General features: G+C 38.5%; 1 protein-coding gene across 3 annotated transcripts in view; it reads left to right on the top strand.

The window, feature by feature from the left end:
- Window positions 1-21,518, top strand: part of epb41a (erythrocyte membrane protein band 4.1a) — a 166,827-nt gene extending 145,309 nt beyond the window's left edge. For 2 of the 3 annotated variants that reach the window (XM_066675380.1, XM_066675382.1), the window contains 5 exons: window positions 3,179-3,307; window positions 3,462-3,557; window positions 12,025-12,141; window positions 15,392-15,513; window positions 19,621-21,518. In XM_066675380.1, the coding sequence (XP_066531477.1) occupies window positions 3,179-3,307; window positions 3,462-3,557; window positions 12,025-12,141; window positions 15,392-15,490 (441 nt within the window). In that variant the 3' untranslated portion in view covers window positions 15,491-15,513; window positions 19,621-21,518. The remainder of the gene's footprint in view (window positions 1-3,178; window positions 3,308-3,461; window positions 3,558-12,024; window positions 12,142-15,391; window positions 15,514-19,620) is intronic. The other variant, XM_066675379.1, reaches the window with a different exon arrangement.
- Window positions 21,519-21,947: the final 429 nt, after the last annotated feature.

Here is a 21,947-nt window from a genome sequence, read left to right as displayed (position 1 = left end):
GTGTGAGTCACGGGTATAGAAAAATACAGTGTTACATCAGATTCATAGCAATATAGAAGAAAAACTAATTAAAATATCAGAAAGCTGTAAACACCAGTGTGTAGATAACACCCATGTCTACAAAGCTCAGAGCTCTAAAGAAAACTTCATTAATATTCACAATGCACCTTTGCATGGTTCTCATAGTCAGGACAACGTTTTACCATCACAACTTCAGTGAAGCAGGAATGAGCTAAAGTTTTTAGTGGTCTGACTGGGCACTGAAGAGACAAAACGTATGGACTGTGAAGGTTTTGTGTAGAAAGTTCATTCCAGGTTGTCTACATGGTCCTGGATGCTCACCTAGTTATTGTACAGGGGTTGAGTGTTGGTTGCGAACAACCTCATTGTGTCAGCTTCGCTCACTGTGACAACTGATTGAGACATCCAGAAAGCACTGGTGAACAAATTCTGGTCTGGGTAGCACAGGCTGAGAGCAGTGGTCCTGTTTCTGCCTGTGCAGGATGGAAGCAGTTTTGCGTCTTCAGGCTGTGCAGTGGTTGCTGTACAATACACAGCAGGGATAGATAGACATATGTGCTCTCCTGCAGAGCGCTCCTAAACTGGGGCTGCTGGGAGAGGTGCATCTGAAAGGTTTGACTCTATTTTACTCTGTGGCGGTCGAGGCATGGCGTCTGTTCTCCTTTTAGAGACTCCACTGTTCCACTGTTCTTTCAGTGTGGATCTTTGAGGAGCCACTGTCTTTACCACTCGTTTCCATCATTGCTTCAAGTCTCAGGGGCATTGAGGTTTGCCCTGATAGATGGTTCACTAGTCAAGTTCTGTCACCTGAGGAGGGGTGGGTACTGGGTACAAGCAGTGCACTTGGCTTGTACAGTTGCTAGACCAGCTGAAGTCTGACCTATCTACCTCTGCCTGTGAGTACATGGACACCACCCATGTAGAGCAACACAAGAGTGAAGGGATTGTGTTCCCTGAGCTGGTAATGGATATGGACTGGGAGGACTGGCAGGACGGTCAGGGGATGCGCTTGTCTTTAGACACAATTCAGTGGTCTACACAAACAGGACCTGTACTGGGATTGTGTCAAAGTGTTATATTATCACAGCCTGAGGGATGTGAGGGAGACTAGGTGGGCTGAGGTTGTTTGGACTGATGCTTCTCCTAAATGTAGCTGGTGGCGCCTGTACAAGAGACCCTTCAAGAAGAGGGTGGGTGACCTCCAGTGGAGAATTGTACATGGGATTATAGCCAAATACAGTCTGATGGTCAGGGGTTTAATTATGAAGAGCCTCACTGTGGAATTCAGTGAGCCTCTTCATTTATGCATACACTATAACACACATGTACGCATGCGCTATAACACAGTATACTTTTATTTATAACAAAATATAACAAAACAGATAGACAGACTTGTATAACTAGACAGAACACTTAGACAAAGAAAGACAGAGACAGAGAGAATTGGACAGAGTTATCATACAGGGAGAGCTAAACAGAGACCTGAACTGGAAGAGCTAAACAGAGACCTAGACAGGGAGAGCTAAATAGGCGTGACAGATGCCCCCTCCTAAACGTTCAACTCCCGGGCATCGTAAACCTAGACCCCACCAGGAGTTGGCGCATGAGGGGAACCTGGAAAACAAGAGAGAACAACAAACCAACAGGTGACAGGACTCAGGACAAGACAGGAACAGAGACAGGAAATGGAGCTGGGGACATGACAGGACCGGGAACAGGAGGCTGGACTCGGGACAGGGCAGGAGACTGACAAAGGGGAGCAACAGGAGACGAAACTGGAGACCAGACAGGGGACTGAACAAGAGACTGGACAGGTGACTGATGAAATCAAACGGGACTGGAGAGGACTAGACAGGATAGGAGTGGAAACACGAGACTTGACAGGGGACTGGGCTTGAACACTGGAAACGAAATGAGACTGAACAAGTGTAGGAAATAGAGACAAGACTGGGGACAGAACAGAACCAGAAACGGAAGACTGGACATGAGCATGAACATGTGACTGGACAGGGTGCTGGAGATTGGACTGGACACTGGATGGGAGCTCAGACTGGAGAGGACTAATCCTGATGGAATTAGAGATATGAGACTGGACAGGGGACAGGACAGAACCAGACAAAGGAGACTGGGCATGAGACAAGACATGAGCATGTGATTGTACACTGGAATGGAACAGAGACTGGACATGATAAGAAATGGGGGACTGAACTGGAGACAGGACAGGTGACAGGACTGAGGCTGAGTACTGGGACTGGACTTGAGAGTGAAGACATTGGACTGAAACGGGGACTGGGCAGGACTTGGCAGGGGAATAGGGACCAGGACATTCACAGGGACTGACACAAACATGGTGACAGGGACAAAGACAAAAGCAGACACAGGTACTGGGATATGGACAGAAACAGGGACCAAAACAGGGACCGACAGAGGAACAAAACAGACATTGGGGAGTGCTCAGGGGAGTGTGTGTTCTTCTATGTGATGTTATAGAAAATTTAATGAACCATAGTAAGTTTTCCACTTTTACAATGAATTAGATCAAATAAAAAAGATGATGAAATTGTAGCTTGGCTCTTTTTCTGTGTTGTTTTTTTTATGCATTTTAATCTTTATGGATTGCAAAGTTGTGTCTGATCTGGAATTTTGTAAATAAAATTTAATTATTAATTGTCATTGTGTATTTAATGCCCCTTTCATACAAGCACGGTAATCCAGACATTTTCCAGAATTTACCAGGAGGAGCTGTATGTCCGAATGCAACCACCTGAAACATTCGTTGTGGGCATTACATGCACTTTATCCCCTTGACACCCTAGTAACAACTCTGGGTAGTCAGATTCGGTGCATTTGACAGTGCCATGGGAAATGTTCCAGAGTTTCTCCTGCACACAAGTGCTGCACCACACCTTAAGCACGTATTTCCAATTCCAAATATATGCCTGACACAGAAAATCTCCAGCTGTGCACTGAATGTGTGAAAGACCACTACGGGACATCTCTGGACTCCCAATACTCATTTTTGAAAGAGGCATTAGACGTTCTTGGTGCATAGTATTTTACAGTTCAGGTCACAGTGCATGCTCACCTGGCTACTGTTCAAAGAGTGTCTTGTGTATTAATGTGGTCAATTTATTGTTTTTATTGACTTGCTTTGCAGTCCCCTCTGGTGAAGAAGCATACAATTACCATTTCTGATGTCACCAATTCCCTGTGCAGCGAAATTGCCACTAAGGAGATCCCAATAGTTCACACTGAGACTAAAACCATCACATATGAATCTGCTCAGGTGAAGGAAAGATTTGGATTTTTTTATTCTGCTCATGTTTTGTTTTTTGAGTTATGCTGCGGTTGCTCAGTTTCAAAATTGCAAGCAATCTTTGCAATTCAAGGTTTTTTGTTTTATTTATTTTTTTTTGCATTTTATGGATTTTTCATTTTAGGCTGATTCTCTGGCAGAAAAGGAAGGAATGCTGCTCAGTGCACAGACAATTACCTCTGAGACTGTCAGTACTACTACCACCACCCAGATCACTAAGGTAAGCATTTCAATCTGTTCTTTATTTCACAGGCAGTAGTATCATGGTACATTTCCATCCAAAAGTATTGGAACAGTGAGGTCAATCCCTTTATTTTTGCTGTAGACTGAAAACATTTGATGGGCGGCATGGTGGCACAGCAGGTAGTGTCGCAGTCACACAGCTCCAGGGAGCTGGAGGCTGTGCGTTCAAGTCCCGCTCCAAGTGACTGTCTGTGAGGAGTTTGTTGTGTTCTCCCTGTGTCTGTGGGGGTTTCCTCTGGTGGCTCTGGTTTCCTTCCACAGTCCAAAAACACCTGTTGGTAGGTGGATTGGCTACTCAAATGTGTCCATAGGTGTGTGTGAGTGTGCGTCGCCCTGCGATGGACTGGCACCCCCTCTAGAGTGTGTTCCTGCCTTGCGCTCAGTTCTTCTGGGTAGGAATTTTGGGACAATGTTTATGAACTGATGAACATGATGAAATAATAACCTTTAGCAATGTGAAGGCCAAGATTTGGAGAAAGAGAACATCTACTCATGATCCCAAACATACAAAGTCATCTGTGAAACATGGCTTGCATGTTTTCTTCTAGCTCATTAATCTTAATTGATGATGTCGCTCATGATGGCAGCAGTACAATGTACTTAAAATTCTACAGAAACATATTGTCTGTTAGTTTAAAGAAAGATGCAACCAAACTGATTGAGAGGTCCTTTATCATACAGCAAGATAATGACCAAAAACACACTGCCAAAACCACAAAGGAGTTTATCAGGGGCAAAAAAGGGGAAGATTTTAGAATGGCCTAGTCAATCTCCAGACTTAAACCCTATAGAGCAGTGGTCACCAACCATTTATATATAATTTCACCTTTTGAAATCTGAACAAATGAAATATCTACCAATGTAAATGCCAGGCTTAGGCTGCTTAAAATAACAAATCTGTACGTGTCCCCATAACCTAGCTATCTGTCCCCATAGCCTAGCTACACCAAGCATTTAAATATGGAACTATAATACAGTTTCAAAACAATGGAGAGAGCTGTCTGCCTCCTCCCTCTCCTCCCCAGATGTGAAGCTCAAGCAGGTTGCAAGTTTGAGGAAAACTGAACAACAAGCAAGAGACGAGAACTTGGGCCTTAATAGCTAAGAAGAATGTACCATAATCAACATATTTACACAGAAAAGTGTTCATTATTTCACTAAAACATCTATCTATGCCAAAATGTGAATGTGGCTGCTTTTTCCCTGCATTTACAAGCCTTTACTTTCCAAATCCACCTGAAATATTTAGACTAGACAAGGCTGGTGTTACTTATCGATTTTCCATTACAGCATAAATTTAGGAGGCAGGTCTTATCCAAAATTTTCATAGTCAAACATTTTGTTCCACTTTACATATGTCCATTTGTGAGTCCTAATGGTGGTATTCACCAGGATCTTGAATTCTATGTTCCACCTTAAGAGCTGAAGCTAGTGGTATAGATTTTAAAACTTTTTGAAGCAACTGTTATTCCTGACAGGCAGGACCTCGGACGGCAGGATCATAGGAGCTCCGCTCTGGACTGGGCACTTCTCAAGGAGAATATACTGCTTTTTAAATGCTGTGAGAGGCAGCAGTGTTTTAGGTTTGACTGTTTCTTTAATCTATGATCACACACCCTGGACATTTTATGACTAACTGCAGTAAATATCCTAGAGATTAAAACTTACAGGTTTATATTTTCCAACTTCTTTTCCATCTCCACTTCGGCTCCATTAATGTATAAGTGAGAATGACTACTTCTCTGCAACTTCTTGTAAGCCTTTGTTTTGCAGATGTTGGGACAAAAATTGCTGTCATGGCACCAATCTGACAGGGTTCTGACCTCGTCTTTGTAGGCTGTCGCATCTCTGGTGTTATTTATTTATTTATTTTTACTTTCACAAACTGGGGTCTGCTCGCCATGTCCTGTATCCAGTTGTAGAAATGTGAGTCAACTAAAGTTTTAAAGTTAATATGCAATTAACCCATCTGCAAATGAGATTTGGAAAGAACCTTCTTCAGGATTCCCCTATTAAAATCCCCAATCACAATAAATTCAGTATGGACCACAGCAGTACTGCTTCATAGTAAAACTAGTTAAACTAGTTGTAGTGGACTCAGGACAAAATCTCAAATTAATATCTCTTTCATCTTAAAGAACACTTTTGTTAAGTCATTTGTCTGGTTTCTCTAAAGATCAAGGAGGATTGAGGAACCAACCCAGCCACCCCCAACATTGAAGTCATCACCTTTTATAATTAAAATTCATTAAAAAACGGGAACACATGGCCCTGATTAGATAATCTAATCAGCGAGAGTTGAAACAATAAGGAGATCTTAACCTCTGGAAGCAAACCAAGTCCTATAGGTTTTTTAGCATTAATAAAATCTCTTTTCCCATGTTCAATATGGAATGGATATTACAACCAAATACTGAGACTTCATGTGACAATTAAATTGACTCCAAATACGATTCATAAAGTCAAGAGGAATACATTTCATGATTAAAGCTTCAGAAGCAATTGTGCCGTTACATGTACAACCATGCGATTTCAAAGAAACCCATCTTTATTTCATATATTATTCTGTATTTGTGTTAAATTTGTTTATATGCTATATGAAGAATCCACTAGGAAATGATAAATCAAGCTACTAGGAAACATGCTATTCCTATATACATTTATAAGCAATTAATCAGGATGCTATCTGACTTAATCCCGTTATCTTGATTCTCACCAAACCCAAAGGACTAGCACCACCCTGGACACCTCTGAGCCAATCACCAGTTATTGTTTATCCAAATAAATAACCTTTCTATATTACATGCTGTGTTTGTGTGAAATTTACTCACTGAAATCAAGTGTAAATCAGAATTAATGCCCCACTTTTAAATCAAGTTGTATTTGTTACCCACTCAGTGGATTAATCATAATAAAATGAATCAAATAAATAATTATTAACTAATAAGTAATTAATAAATATTTATTGCTGAGTCTGCTACAAAGTCTAGATCTGTCACTCACTGAAAACTATTGGTGCCTTATGAAATGAAAACAACTGTAACAGAGACCCCAAGCTTTTGAGCAGCTAAAATCCAATAAAAAAGCAAGAATAGGAGAACATTTCACAGCAATGTTTCTTATCAGTTCCCAAACATTTTCAAAGTATGTGTGAGGCATCAATAATATCTCAGTACTGAACATGCCTGTGCCAGATTTTTTGGAACGTGTTGCAGGTGTGCATGGCATTAAAGGTCTTTAATATCTTTTACACATCTGCACAGTATTTAACCCCTAAGTAGTGTGCAGTGATGCTGAAATAAGGACCTGGACAATGGTCTTTGCTGGATGTTTTATTTTCTTTTATAGGTCTGTATGGACAAATAAATCAAGAAAGTCAAGAAAGTTCAAGAAAATGTAGCTCAGAAGTGCACATTCACAGTGCCCTTTCCCTCATACATGCAAATATGATCACAGACTCAGCTAGTAGTTATAACATGTAAGTTAGCATTAATGCAAAGTGAACTCAACATTTTGCACATGAAAAAAAATCCATCGTAAAATGATCAAAAACAAGCTTTGTATGTGAATACAACTTAAAAAAATCACTAACTCTGCTCAGAACATCCTGCACAGAACGAGACCCCATGTAGTAAAGAGCAAGTTTTTCAGATAAAACTTGAAATATAGGGCATTATAAAATTTAACTTTTAAGCTAAATGTTCATGTTCGCAATTTGGTTTTTTATGCTGATCAAATCAAATCAAATCAAATTTATTTATATAGCGCTTTTCACAACTGATGTTGTCACAAAGCAGCTTCACAGAATTCCAGTAAGACAAGATTTGACATGAAATGTAAAGACAAATGTAAAACCCTCAAGTGAGCAAGCCAGGGGCGACAGTGGCAAGGAAAAACTCCCCCAGCTGAGGAAGAAACCTTGGGAGGAACCAAGGCTCACAAGGGGTGACCCATCCTCCTCTGGTCAATCTACTGGTGATGATAGTTAGTAGTCCATGAGAACTTCAGTGTAGGGACAGCTTCAAGGCACTTGGTGGTTGCTGGAGCGTGGGCAGCTGGTCTGAAGCGTGGAGGAGGATCTCGACAGTCATCCATCAGTGTCCAGACAGACAGGTGGGCAGTCGTTTACTCGGAAAGATGTAAAGGGATGGAATTAGTTTTGAACTGTTTTGTGTTTGTAAAGTAGAAAATATGAAAATTTCCAGAGTGTGGCTAATGACTCTGGCAGATCTGACTATGACAGCATTAACTAAAAGGAGAGAACCAGGAGGACACACAGACACGGGAGCATCCTGAAACACTGGCATCCCTCCGCTCCACCGTCAACAAACCTGAGTGATCGCGAGAAGCGGCGGGACGACAGCACCAGCGTCTCAGTATACTATAATTCCCTGTGTCCATGGACCCCCCGGATCTGCCGCCTTTATCTATGGGGGAGCATTAGCTACCAAATGATAAACTAAACAAATGAGTTTTTAGCCTACATTTGAAGATTGCGACTGTGTCTGAGTCCCGAACATTTTCTGGAAGATCATTCCAGAGTTGGGGGGCTTTATAAGAAAAGGCTCTTCCCCCAGCTGAGGCCTTCTGAATTCTGGGAACATTTAAAAATCCAGTATTCTGTGATCTGAGTGAACGTGGGGGCTCATAATAGGAAATTGTATCTTGAAGATATTCAGGAGCAAGCCCATGTAGAGCTTTATATGTTAATAACAAAATTTTGTAGTCAATGCGGAATTTAACAGGCAGCCAATGAAGTGATGATAAAACTGGGTTGATATGTTCAAATTTTCTAGTTTTAGTGAGGACCCTAGCTGCAGCATTTTGAACTAGTTGAAGTTTTCTTAAATTGCTGCTGGTGCATCCTGACAGTAGTGCGTTACAGTAGTCAAGCCTTGAAGTAATAAAGGCATGTACTAATGTTTCTGCGTCCTGAAGGGATAAGGCATTTCTAATCTTAGCAATATTGCGAAGATGTAAAAAAGCTGTCCTAGTGATACTACCTATGTGTTGATCAAATGATAAATCCGGGTCAATTATGACACCAAGATTTTTTGCTGCTGAACCAGGTTTAACTGGAAAGTTAGCTAGATTTAAAATTAAGTCTGATCATTTATTTCTTGTCACTTTTGGACCCAAAAGCAGGACCTCTGTTTTGTTGCTGTTTAGGAGGAGGAAGTTACGCAACATCCAGCCTTTCACGTCTTTTACACAGTCCTCTATTTTCTTTAATCTGTGTTTGTCATCGGGCTTGGCTGAAATATACAATTGTGTGTCGTCTGCGTAACAGTGAAAGTTAATGTCATGGTTTCTTATAACTGTGCCTAGCGGTAACATGTATAATGTAAATAATAATGGTCCTAAAATAGAGCCTTGTGGAATTCCAAATCTTACTTTAGAATAATTTGAATTTAGATTGTTTACTTTTACGAATTGATAACGTTCCGTTAAGTAAGATTTAAACCATAATAGGGCTGTCCCTGTGATTCCAACCATGTTTTCTAACCTTTCTATGAGAATATTGTGGTCTATTGTATCGAAGGCTGCGCTTAGGTCAAGAAGCACCAACAGGGATACGTGGCCTTGATCAGAGGCAAGAAGAAGATCATTTGTTATCTTGACTAGAGCTGTCTCTGTACTATGATGTTGCCTGAATCCAGATTGGAATTTTTCATATATATGATTCTTATGTAGATATGAACTAAGTTGTTGGGCCACAGCTTTTTCTAAGATCTTAGACAGAAATGGCAAATTAGAAATAGGCCTGTAATTAGACAGTGTACTAGCATCAAGATTTGGTTTCTTGATCATAGGTTTAATAACTGCTAGTTTAAAAGCTTTGGGTACATGGCCCAGACTAAGCGATGAGTTTACTATAGTTAAAAGAGGATCAATAATAGCTGGTAGTACTTCTTTGAGCAACTTTGTGGGAATTGCATCAAGTGTGCAAGTTGTACAGTTTGTGGAGGTGATAATCTTCTCTAGTTCTAATTGTGGGAGTGGGCAAAAGGTTTCAAGTCTTTCTTTTACAGTTATATTATGTTTTTTTTCATTCACATCAGGTGGCAGCCAGGATGGATTTGATCCTGTGGCTAGAGTTTGTTGTCTAATATTCTCAATTTTATTATTAAAAAAGTCCATAAAATCTTTACTGGTGAGAGTTGCTGGAATTAGTTGTTCAGAACCTGCTTGATTTTTTGTAATTCTAGAAAACACACTAAACAGTGCTCTCGGATTATTTTTATTATGGGAGATCAGCGAGGCCAGATATGCTGAGCGAGCTTTAGTGAGGGCATTTCTATACTCTATAAGGCTGTCCTTCCAGGCAGAATGGAACACTTCAAGCTTGGTTGATCGCCATTTCCGCTCTAGTTTTCGTAATGTTTGTTTTAAAGTACGGGTCTTATCATTATACCATGGTGCGAGCTTTTTCTGTCTTATACTTTTATGTTTAAGTGGTGCTACCTTTTCTAAAGTAGATCGACAGGTATTTTCTAGGTAATCAGTTAGTACATCTAGGTCCATTGGGTCTGATGGAGTTGGAACTGGGGTCGATAGTTCTGGTAGGTTTTCTATAAATTGTAGGGCGGTAGATGGTTTTATTATACGCCTTGTAGAATAGCGAGGGTTCTTACATATATTATGGATAAAACGTAGCTCATATGAAATTAAGTAATGATCGGAGATTGCTGAGGATTGCGGTAAGATATTAATTTTGTCAATGTTAAGACCTAGTGTCAGAACTAAGTCTAAAGTGTGGCTGCAGTAGTGTGTAGGCCCTGTTACATTTTGAGTAATACCAATAGAGTCTAAGATTGAGGTAAATGCCTTTTTTAGTGGGTCACTTTCCTTCTCAAAATGGATATTGAAATCTCCTACAATTATAACTTTATGATTGCACACCGCTAGGTTTGCAGCAAAATCGCTGAATTCTTTCAGAAATTCTAAGTAAGGCCCTGGTGGTCTGTAAATGTTGCATAATAAAAATGCGTCCTTTTTGTGACCGGATTTGTAATAATAGTGGAGAGAACCTCAAAAGAAGAGAAGGTGTCACATTGTTTAAGACTAATTTCTAGGGTATTTTGGTAAATTACACATACTCCACCTCCTTTGCCTGATATTCTTGGGCTATGTGCATAATTATAGCCTAGGGGGGTGGCTTCATTTAGTGCTAAATATTCATTTGGTTTAACCCACGTTTCCGTGAGACAGAAAACATTGAATTTATGATCACTTATAATATCATTTACGATGAGTGCTTTTGAGTTTAGTGATCTTATGTTGAGTAACCCAAATTTTAGTTCTGAGGTGTTGCTGCTAGGTGTTGTGTATGATTTAATATTGATTAGGTTGCTGAAACAGGCTGATTTTGTTTTTCTACTTTTACATTTAGTTCGGGGGAAAGACACAGTCTCAATACAGTTGAACCTGGGTGACGTCTCAAGACAGTTCGCAGACGGTCGGTTTAGCCTGTCTGTCTGCGGCCTGGTCCCGGCTCTGGATTGTCAGCAGCTATCTACACTACTCTGCTGACTAACTAAAAGACTATGTGCTATACTGCAAGAAAGTAAGGCAGCACCCTCCCGCGTGGGGTGGATACCATCCCTACCTATAAGACCAGGCTTGCCCTCAAAACGTAACCAATTGTCTATAAAGCCCACTTGATTTTCGGAACACCACTTGGACATCCAACAGTTTAACGCCCAAAGTCTGCTGTAAGCTTCGTCGCCACGCCGCATTGGTATGGGGCCAGAGCACAATTAACACAATTAAATATGAGTTTTAAGTACAACTGCTTACGTACCTCCTCTCAGTTTGCAAAAAAACAGACTAGGCAGTACACAAGCTTCAATATAAATAATTGCTCAAATTTTAATGATTTGCAATAAATGCATTTTGTTTTTTTGGGGGGGTGGGTGACTATTATTGGTTAAATAACGGTTGAAATATAGGGTTTATTGTTTCATACATCATTTGTATACAACAATACAACAATTGATGGTTAAAGAACGGTTTAATATAATTACAATATTTTAAATATTTTGGTACCTTTTGCAAAAAATCCCAGCTTACCAGGAAACAGTATTGCGATATGTATTATATTTTAAACGTTTCTGCCTCCTGGTGAAGAATGTTGCACACTGCTCCCAAAGCATCCTTTAGACATTAATGTTAAAAACTAAAGTTTATCCCTCTTTGTACTGACTTTTGCATAAAAGCACCACAGGAAACTTGCAGATACAACTCATTGCTCAATTGCTGCCTAGCCCCTGTTAATTAAGACCTTTTCTGAACACTGTTTTTACATTGTGAAAAAACTGTCACTAGGTTGAATGAATGCTCTCTGTTTATTCTTATGGGACTTTGATTACTACAGAGGGGAAGGTGGAAGTATGCTACAGTATTGTCTTAATAAGCACCAATTCTTTGTATGTTTGCTTCAGTCTATCCCTCTCCTCCCTCCCTCTCCATTTTCTCAGACGGTGAAAGGAGGAATCTCGGAGACTCGAATAGAGAAGAGAATTGTCATCACTGGTGACACTGAGATTGACCATGATAAGGTACATTAATTTATTTACTTGCTGGTTAGCTTGCAATTTGAATGACAAACATTTCCATAGGTTGTTGCAAAGCCATGTTTTGAAATATTTCAATTTAACAAATTGTATTTATATGAATCTATAGGTTTGCAGTTACAGGGGTTACCTGTCATTTTAGTGTGGGAGGTTTCATGGCTAAATTGGACCAGCCTGGTGGCCAATCTTCATTAATTGCACATTGCACCAGTAAGACCATGTGCATCCAGTGGTTCAAACATTGTATCCTGAATGTGGTGTCGTGTATCAGGATGACAATGATTGGTTTGATGAACATGATAGTGAAGTTGAATATCTCCCATGGCCTACACAGTCACCAGATCGAAATATTATTGAGCCACTTTGGGGTGTTTTGGAGGAGCGAGTCAGGAAACGGTTTCCTCCACCAGCATCACGTAGTGACCTGGAACACTATCTGCAAGAAGAATGGCTTAAAATCTCTCTGACCACTGTACAGGACTTGTATATGTCATTCCCAAGACGAATTGATGCTGTATTGGCTGCAAAAAGAGGCCCTACACCATACTAATAAATTATTGTGGTCTAAAATGACAGGTGTTTCAGTTTCATTGTCCAACCCCTGTATATGTAACAAGAACAGGACTGTAGCTTAGACAGAGTTTGGAAAAGGAGACAAAACACTAGACTGGAGTGGAGACTGGGCAAAAGACATAAGCAGAGACAGGTGATGGGATTTGAGACAAGACAGGGACAGATACCTGGAAAATACTGAAAATACAAAATACTGGACTGGAGAGAAGACAGGACAGAGGCAGGAAAAGGAGATGGCACTGGGGACTGGACAGTAGCAGAAACAGGAGAAGGGACTGGGGACTGGAAAAGAGCGGATCCGGAGACTGAACAAAAGACGGAACACTGGACTGATTCTGAAACTGAATAGTGGACTGGAAAGATGACTGGGCACAGGATGTCCTGCATTGATGTCAAGGAGGCCTTGTATTATCCATGGAGGCAAGGGCTTGAGCTGTTCAAATGACATGTAGTGGGGATGCTCGAAGAACATGTGCTGGAGCTGTTGAGGGATCGGAAGGTCCATTGGGTGCACACATGAGGATACTCCAGAGGATCCTTATGATGTCCGCCCCTGTTAGCCTCACCTCTACTGCCCAGAGGCTTGAGGAGCATCAGTTTGTGACAGTCTGGTTTTCTGTCATGACTGAGGGAAGATGAGGAGTGGACGTACAAGCAAGGAATCTTTATTTAAACAAATCCAAGGCAAACACAACAAACAGAAAACAAGCTAGAAAAGGAAGGGAGGTGAGAAAACAAGCTAGAAATCAACTGAAAACGCATAAAGAGAAACAGCCACAAACCAGTGTAGACATTTACAAAAACATACAGGCAGAGAAGCACACATCTACACAAAAGACCAGACAAAGGAGCACTGAAACCAAGGGGTATAATTCACAGGAGAACACCTGGAAGAGATAACGAGAGGGCAGGGCATCAAAGGAGGCACTGATGACAAGGCAGGACTAAGTTGGGGCTAGGGCAAAGACAACGGAGGGGACTGGAATGAAACAAAAACAGATGGACCTCAGACACAGACAAAGCTGGAACACATGAGGGCAAAATGTGACAATGTGAATGAGGTGGTTTAACATCTCTCCTTGTGGCATTTCATAGTTATATGAGGTAATCATCCAATACCTAGTTTTGCCTATGTTAATAAATACTTCATTTTGGTAAATCAAGTGAGCCATTGATTTAAAAAAATCCTTATGATCTATCTGAAAACAAACTTTGTGCTTTACACTAGCTCACAACACATCTACAATAAAAAAAATCCTTCTTATTTTACAGTATATATGTTATTGTATATATTGTAATACAATACTCAGACTTGAACAATTATATTTTGATACATCACCATACGACAGTGTGATATTGTTGAGGAAAGTGTAAACAGAGCAGTGTAGTGTGGCTTTAGCTAGAGTACTGTAAGATGTAAGAAAAGACTGGCAACTTGCAAATATTGTGGGAACATATTTAAAGACATTGACCACATCAAATTTCAAAAGGGGTCTGAAAACACACCTGGAAAGGTCTGTTTAGTTTATGCTCTCTGCTTACTCTGGCTTGTACACATATGATTCAGTGAAATATATACTATACAAAACAAATGTGATATTACTTCTAGCTTGCTCATATTTCATTTTTATTATCAGCAGAAGAAAAACGATGTTTATAAAGATCAATATCAATATTGTCATGTGAATAAAAGGAAAACATATATGGCTTTTGCTTTGCATGGTAGAGTTTTAACTTGCACTTGTATATGAGCGACAAACTGTGTTCATTTACAATGATTTTCTGAAGTGTTCCTGAGCGCATTTGATAATATCCTTTACAGAATGATGTCAGATTTTAATGCAGTGCTACCTGAGGGTTTGAAGGTCATGGACATTCAGTGTTGGTTTTTGGCTTTGCCACTTACTTGCAGAGATTCTCTGAATCTTTTGATGATATTATATTATTACGATGATGAAATCCCAAAATGCCTTGCAATTGTAGGTTGAGAAATGTTGTTCTTAAACTGTTGGATGATTTCTCATGCAGTTGTTCACAAGTGGTGAACCTCTCCCCATCCTTGCTTGTGAACAACTGAGCCCTTCAGGGATGTTCCCTTTATACCCAATCATGACACTCACCTGTTTCCAATTAACCTGTTCACCTGTGGAATGTTCCAAACAGGTGTTTTTTGAGCATTCCTCAACTATCCCAGTCTTTTGTTGCCCATTTCCCAACTCTTTTGGAACATGTTGCAGGCCTCAAATTCAAGATGAGTGAAAAAACAATAAAGTTTAAAGATTATATGAACATTAAACATATTGTCTTTGTAGTGTATTCAATTGAATATAGGTTGGAAAGGATGTTTTACACAGCGTGCCAACTTCATTGGAATTGGGTTTTTGTATGTGTGTGTGTGTGTGTGTGTGTGTGTGTGTGTGTGTGTGTGTATATATATGTAGGTTTTTTCGAATTCATTATATTAAAGGCCTTGAATTTTATATTATTATAAATACTCTAATATCTAATAATCATTTTTATTAAAAATCAATTTTAACTGCATTTAATTAAAATCAAAATGTCAAACGATATTTTAGTTTATGTAGTATAGTTTGAACTTGCTACAGTTTTTATTCATTATTTTTAATAATTTTGCTAGATTTGCTTTTAATCTTGTTCCCAGGCTCTGGCTCAAGCGATAAAGGAAGCAAAGGAGCAGCACCCTGACATGTCTGTCACAAAAGTAGTGGTGCATCAGGAAACTGAAATCACCCCTGAATAAATTTGACACATAAATAAATAGAGGTAAGATTTTTCCAAGTGTTTGTGCATACCCATCAATATATTTTGCATGATGCAACTTTCAGACATTGTTCAGTTATGTGAAAATCTACTCTGCATCACGCGTATATTGATTTTTTTATTTAACTTCACACCTGTAGTAGTTTATACCTTACAAAATCCACAAAAAATCTGCATACATCACATACAAGCATTATTGTAATATCCCTGTCTTTTTTATTTTGTTTTTTTCTGCTCTCCACTAGTATTGTTTTTAATTCAGTTAAAACAGTGCTTAGTCTAAGAAATGGTGAATACAGTGTAAGAAATGTGTGGGGTTCAAATAAATTGAATCATATTGACAGATTGACTGTTTTGACAATAGTTTGGATTAGTCTTTTGTTGAATTTGTCTTTGTGCACACATGTATAACATGTGAGGGTACCACTTTACGATAAAACTACACTTATAAATGTTTATAAATGGTTAAAAAAATCTTTTTATTAACTGGTTAACAATTAGATTGTAAAAACTTCCAAAGTCATTAATAATTATTTTTAACACAAATGGCAACAGTGACCTCTATTTTTGCGTGATGTTGAAAGTGTCAGAGAACTTACTGAATATTTCAAATTAAAGAAAGACCTGAGGATGTGAATTTAGTGTTAGGTACACAGCACTTTGTCATCATTGTCTAAAAAGACAGTGTATCCATGTTTAATTGATTCAACTTTGTGTTTAAATGGTTAAATTTATTATACAGTTACTGAAGCTGACAGGAATGATGGAGAAGAGAATCCAGCAAGATCTGAGGTTTAACAGTGTAGATAGACATGGGTTCACTATTTGGCAAAAAACAGGTCACTGTTGCTCTTTCAATCTATGTGTTATAAAAAAAGTTTTAATTATTTTTATGTGTTTGCAACCTAATTATTAACCATTAATAAACAGATTTGTACCTTGGTAGTTTTATTTTATCTTATTAAGGTGTCGTCATATTTTAAAGTGGTACCTATATAACATCTAAAACAGGCCAGACAGGTCTTATGTATTAAATTAAAAGGAATCCAGAATATAGAATTAAGAATAATGAGCAAAAAATATCCCTGAATGGCAGCAACAGGTCTCTACTACAACTGGCTGAGTTAAGTGAACAACAGACAACAGAGGTTCATCTCACTGTAGCTGCGATTTGTAGCACCATCTTGGATGATTTCTCTGCCATATAAATCCTGCACTAACAGGGCAACTTTAATTTTCATTTACAAAAACATTTAAATTCTTATACAATCCCCTAATCGATTTGCAAGTAATTAGTGCAGACTTAGGTTTTTATGCTGTGGGTTTGACAGATTACAGAAGTTCTACAATGTAAATAAACCCCATGAAAATGATCCAAATAGTGCTATAGTGCTACAGAACTTACAATGTGCAATGTGAAGACATATTTTATGGTGTATTTTCCCGTGATTTAAAGTGTATTTACCCGGTACTTACAGTGTACCTACCCATAACTTCATTACATGCGTCAATACATATAAAACACTTACTAGCCCGCGTTTTAACGTATACATCCCTGGCACTTACAGTGCATCTCCTTGCTTCTTTATGGTGTACATTCCTGCGTTTAAAGGGAAATTTACCTCATACTTATAGTGTAATTTCACTTATCGTTTCTCCACTTATCGTTATAACACCGGGTTGAGAGAAGGCATGGCCGGGTCCTTGAAGTGAGATTACAGGTACTGATTTTTCGTAGAACATTGTTTTATGTTTTTTGTTGAATGTATTTATCTTAAATTGGTACTTGTTCACATTGTTTAAGCATCTATTGTGCGCTTTGTGTAGACAAGGAAAATAAATGATGTGTGGGTGTCTTCAATCCAATGGCAGAGCAAATCTTGAACAACACGACACAGAAGTATATGTGTATTTATAGAGTAAAGCAGGATAAAAGTTGTCCACTACATAATTCAGCCTGCTCCCCATTGTTTCCCTGTACTTACACTGTAAGAAGATACAGTGCATATATATATATATATATATATATATATATATATATATATATATATATATAATTTGTCTTTGGATGACAAGCCTTCCATAGCTGGAGGTTTTCTTAATTTTAATGTACTTGGAATGTGGCATCATGTCCTGCTTTTCATGCCTGTGAGTGGCTATAAAAATCTAATTGTCAGTTCAGCTGGATTAACTGGTAGAGTTTTCATTTTTCTCATATGGCAAGCTAGACCATCCTTAAGTAAATTAAATCATCATTAAGAGCAGCATTGTGTGCTTACTTGATCTCCAGCTACTGCCACTTTCCTTGGACTAGCTGTCCACCCTCCAGTGAAGTTTTCATGGACTACAACTATTACTACTACTACTATTAATAAATAATAATAATAATAATTAAGTATTATTATTGTTGTTGTTGTTGTTGTTATTGTTATTATTATTATAAATATATCCGCAAGTGGTGATTTACGGGTTCCTCAGAGTCTATGTGTAAATTTTGCTTACATTTGCAAGTACAAGGCCTCATATACCACTGAAAATGTATTAGGTATTTTTGTATAGACAGCATTTCTGAGTGTGATCTCTCTGTGGACCTTATTTAATTCATTTTGTTAAGCTCCATGTATTGGGAGCCATTAAGTTATATGTAGTGTCTTAAACCTGTCCAATTTTAGATTGGACAAGTAGGTCATCATGTTGGATAACTAAAAGTAATTTTGTACAATAAAAGTGCACATACAGACAAATAACCAAGGGTTGGTTTTATCACACAACTGGTTTATAAAATGTAATATCAAATAATGAGTATTGATTATGCATTCATATAATAAAATGGATTACAGCGATACATGAGGGAGCAGGGAGATTAATATATGAGGGAATTTTTCTATGATAATTACCCTAAATCCTAAAAAGGAAATAGTTTATCCTAGCAATGCATTCAGCACCAATCTCCTGAGCTGAATCAGATTAAAACAATGCATATAAATATATAAACATAGGCACACTTAGATTAGACTGTTCATTCATTATCTGTAACCACTTATCCAGTTCAGGGTCGCGGTGGGTCCAGAGCCTACCTGGAATCATTGGGTGCAAGGTGGGAATAAACCCTGGAGGGGGCGCCAGTCCTTCACAGGACAACACACACACCGTCACACATCCACTCACACCTACAGACACTTTTGAGTTGCCAATCCCCCTACCAACTTGTGTTTTTGGACTGTGGGAGGAAACCCGGAGCACCCAGAGGAAACCCACGCAGACATAGGGAGAACACACCAAACTCCTCACAGACAGTCACCTGGAGTGGGAATCAAACCCACAACCTCCAGGTCCCTGGAGCTGTGTGACTGTGACACTACATGCTGCGCCACCGTCCTGTCCATAGATATTACATTTTGTGGATGTAAAAGACATTCAGGATGATATACAGCATGTGACTGATTGAGTCATGTGGGCTGCAAACGGATTTTGGCTGTTACCTCTGGTGGTCACTGACCAAATATGGTGGTTAGGGTCTGTGTGTGTGTGATGTCTCAACAGAAAAGGGGGAGGGAAGTTCCTCTCTGCCTTGGTGAGGGTCTGAGCTGGAGATCATGAGTCAACTATAGTTCAGTCTTGATTAAAACCCTCTATTTCCAGATGAGATTAATAAATGATTACTCCTCCTGACACTACAGTATGTACCATAACTTATGACAACCTTTTCTACAATCACTTTCTATTCTCTGATTTCTGCAGACCATAGAGGAGCAAGTTGTAGTTTTATAATTAAAGTATACAGACCATTTGTTGCTCTGTATACTTTATTTCTCTTTCACCCTGTTTGTTCAATGGCTGGGTCCTCTACTGGACCCCCATTTAGCAAGTATGACTTGGGAGGTGCATCATTGTCAGTGCAGAACTGCCATTTCGTGGTGGATTGTTCTTTAAAACACTTAAACCAATCATAGAAGTTATGTTTCATCAGTACTGTTTGTGTTATTTGAATTGCTATTAGACAAATATTGAAACTCTTGATTCAATAAAGTCATTAGTATTTGCAATTAGCAATTGCTTTTGACCTATTGTTTATTGCTTCTTGTTTTGTTTTGTTTGTTCTCTCTTCAGTTGATGTCTGACAGCTTTGCAGGGGCAAAATAAACCAGGGATGCATTTGGAAGACTAATGTGAACACAGCCCCTGCTTCCCATACTTCTCAGTCTCCTTTCTCTGTGTTACCATAATACAGCCCTAGTTACCTCAAAGGCTCCTTTTGTAGAAGGGGTTCCTTGTGAACCACAGACATTCCAAACATCCATGTTCCTCAGTGCTCTACACTCTAATCCCAAACTTTCAATTGTATTCAGATGTCAAGTTTTGCATTAAACTGCTAATAAGACCCCAAAACAGCATCCGTGGACCCTCTTGGTAGAAGAAAAACAACAATGAAACCTGCAGAAGGAAGAGCACAGGCTACCTTCTCATAAAAGTTACCATGGACTGAACTTAGTTCCCAGTATACATTTCACACTCCAGATATCCATCGTCTGATGTCTTGTTAATGACTGAATCATGGCTCCATGTTTTCAATGACAAAGGAATATTCATTGTTTTCATATCATTTGTTTGAAAATTAATTTGAAAATTTAAATATTCATTAGTTTCATCTTGCAGTCATTGGAGGTTTTTGTCTTTACACTAATGTCTATTGTTATGCAAGGTTTTTTTTTCAGTAGCATCTGTTGCTATATGAAATAGAGTTCCAATCTGTTGTTAATCTTTACAAATTACTATATGTGACAATTATTCACGATTTTGTTTAAATTGTTTTGTGTGCAAACCGAAGACAATTGATAAAATTATCCATCTTTTAAAATATGAATATTACAGGGTGAATATAATTTATTATTATTATTGATGTTGTTGTTATTTATGTTTTTTCTTTGATCATTGTTTCGAAGTGCTTTTGTCACTGTGGAATGAGGCTGTATTGGGGAGAGGGATAGGGTGATCAATATTGTGATACTAAATTCTATTTTATTTATTTTGGGCTGTCTTATATTTTGTGTGTATTCAGCATTTTAGATGACCTGCTGTTTTAAAATGCAGGTTAATTTTAGTATATGTTTTTGTATTAGATGCAACCTAGCATTCCAGTCACCAGCTGATGCTTTTTCTACAGGGAATTGTAGAGACAGCTTTTTGTCTCTCTTCCATTTTCAGCATATTTCTACTTTTCTAAGAAATGGGGCAGTAATTTATCATGCTTAGACTGTGCAAATCAGCTTCAGAACATAAACAGGAATGCTATATAAGCTAAACTGGGGTTTTAATGAAATGAGAATTTAGTTGTAGGTGCAGAATTTAATGCTGATTAAATTAACCAAAAGGTGCTCAGCATTACTTGCTTGTGTTTCTTTTCTTCTTAAGAATTAGAATTATTCTATAACTTAGTTTATAATATTGACTACTTATGAGTCTGGATTGAGCAAGTGCTTTGACAGACAATTTCTCCATTTGGAAGATGTATATGTTTATGTAGCATGGACTACTGCCCCTTGAAATGAACCAAGATCAAACTAGAGAAAGAACATACAGTTTTTAAATGTCTATTTTTAAACCTTATGCTTTTATAATAGTTTAAATAGTATACAGATGCTTAAATGTTGTAGCGCATTTAGTGTGTTTTCTCCTACATTGTGGCTCTCCTTTCCTCTCTGCTTATGTAGTTTAAGAAAGAGGTTCATGCATTTTAAATTTGTGTAATCTTCCATGTGTAATCGATCTCTTTTTGCCTTTACAGAAAAATAATCAAAATGTGAACTAGAGCACCGTGTCCTGAATAAACACAAATTTAGTTCCATTACTCTTTTTCCACACAATTTTACGAACACATAGTTTTCCCATCTCTCCATTTTGCTTTGGTGTTTTCTGCTGTAGAATCATGTTTATCATGCATGTATCAAATGACAATGTGCACTGTTATATGTATTCCCTGGCTCCTTGTTAAGGATAATGAAAGATTTTGTTTTTTCAATAAAATAAGAAATATTGAAATCGTGATGCATAAATACAGCTTGAATTTTGAAGACTATCATAAACACAGATATCCTTCTGCAGTTTTAAATAGCACTTTAACAAAACAACGGAAGCCTGGTCTACATTTGGGAAAGAATGAGTCTCTGCCATTCTTTACAGTGTAAAGGCATTTTCATACAGAGTATGATTTTTTCAAAAGTAAACAGCACATGCGATTTTTAATGTAGTTGAACATTCAAGTCAAGGAATCACCAAGTCCGACACGTTTTCTGTCTTAGTGTTTTGAAATCACGGGAAAACCCTGGAAGCTTGCTTTGAGACTGACCTCTGAGCTAAGGAGCAGCTGAGGTCCTTCGGGGAGCAGAGTTAATAACATCACTGATAATGTCAGTGGACGTCCAAAATTCGTTTTAAAC

This window comes from Hoplias malabaricus, chromosome 6 (genome assembly GCF_029633855.1).
Source record: "Hoplias malabaricus isolate fHopMal1 chromosome 6, fHopMal1.hap1, whole genome shotgun sequence".
NCBI lineage: Eukaryota > Metazoa > Chordata > Actinopteri > Characiformes > Erythrinidae > Hoplias > Hoplias malabaricus.
Note: the sequence above shows the minus strand (reverse complement) of the source record. Positions and strands in the feature narration are given on the sequence as shown.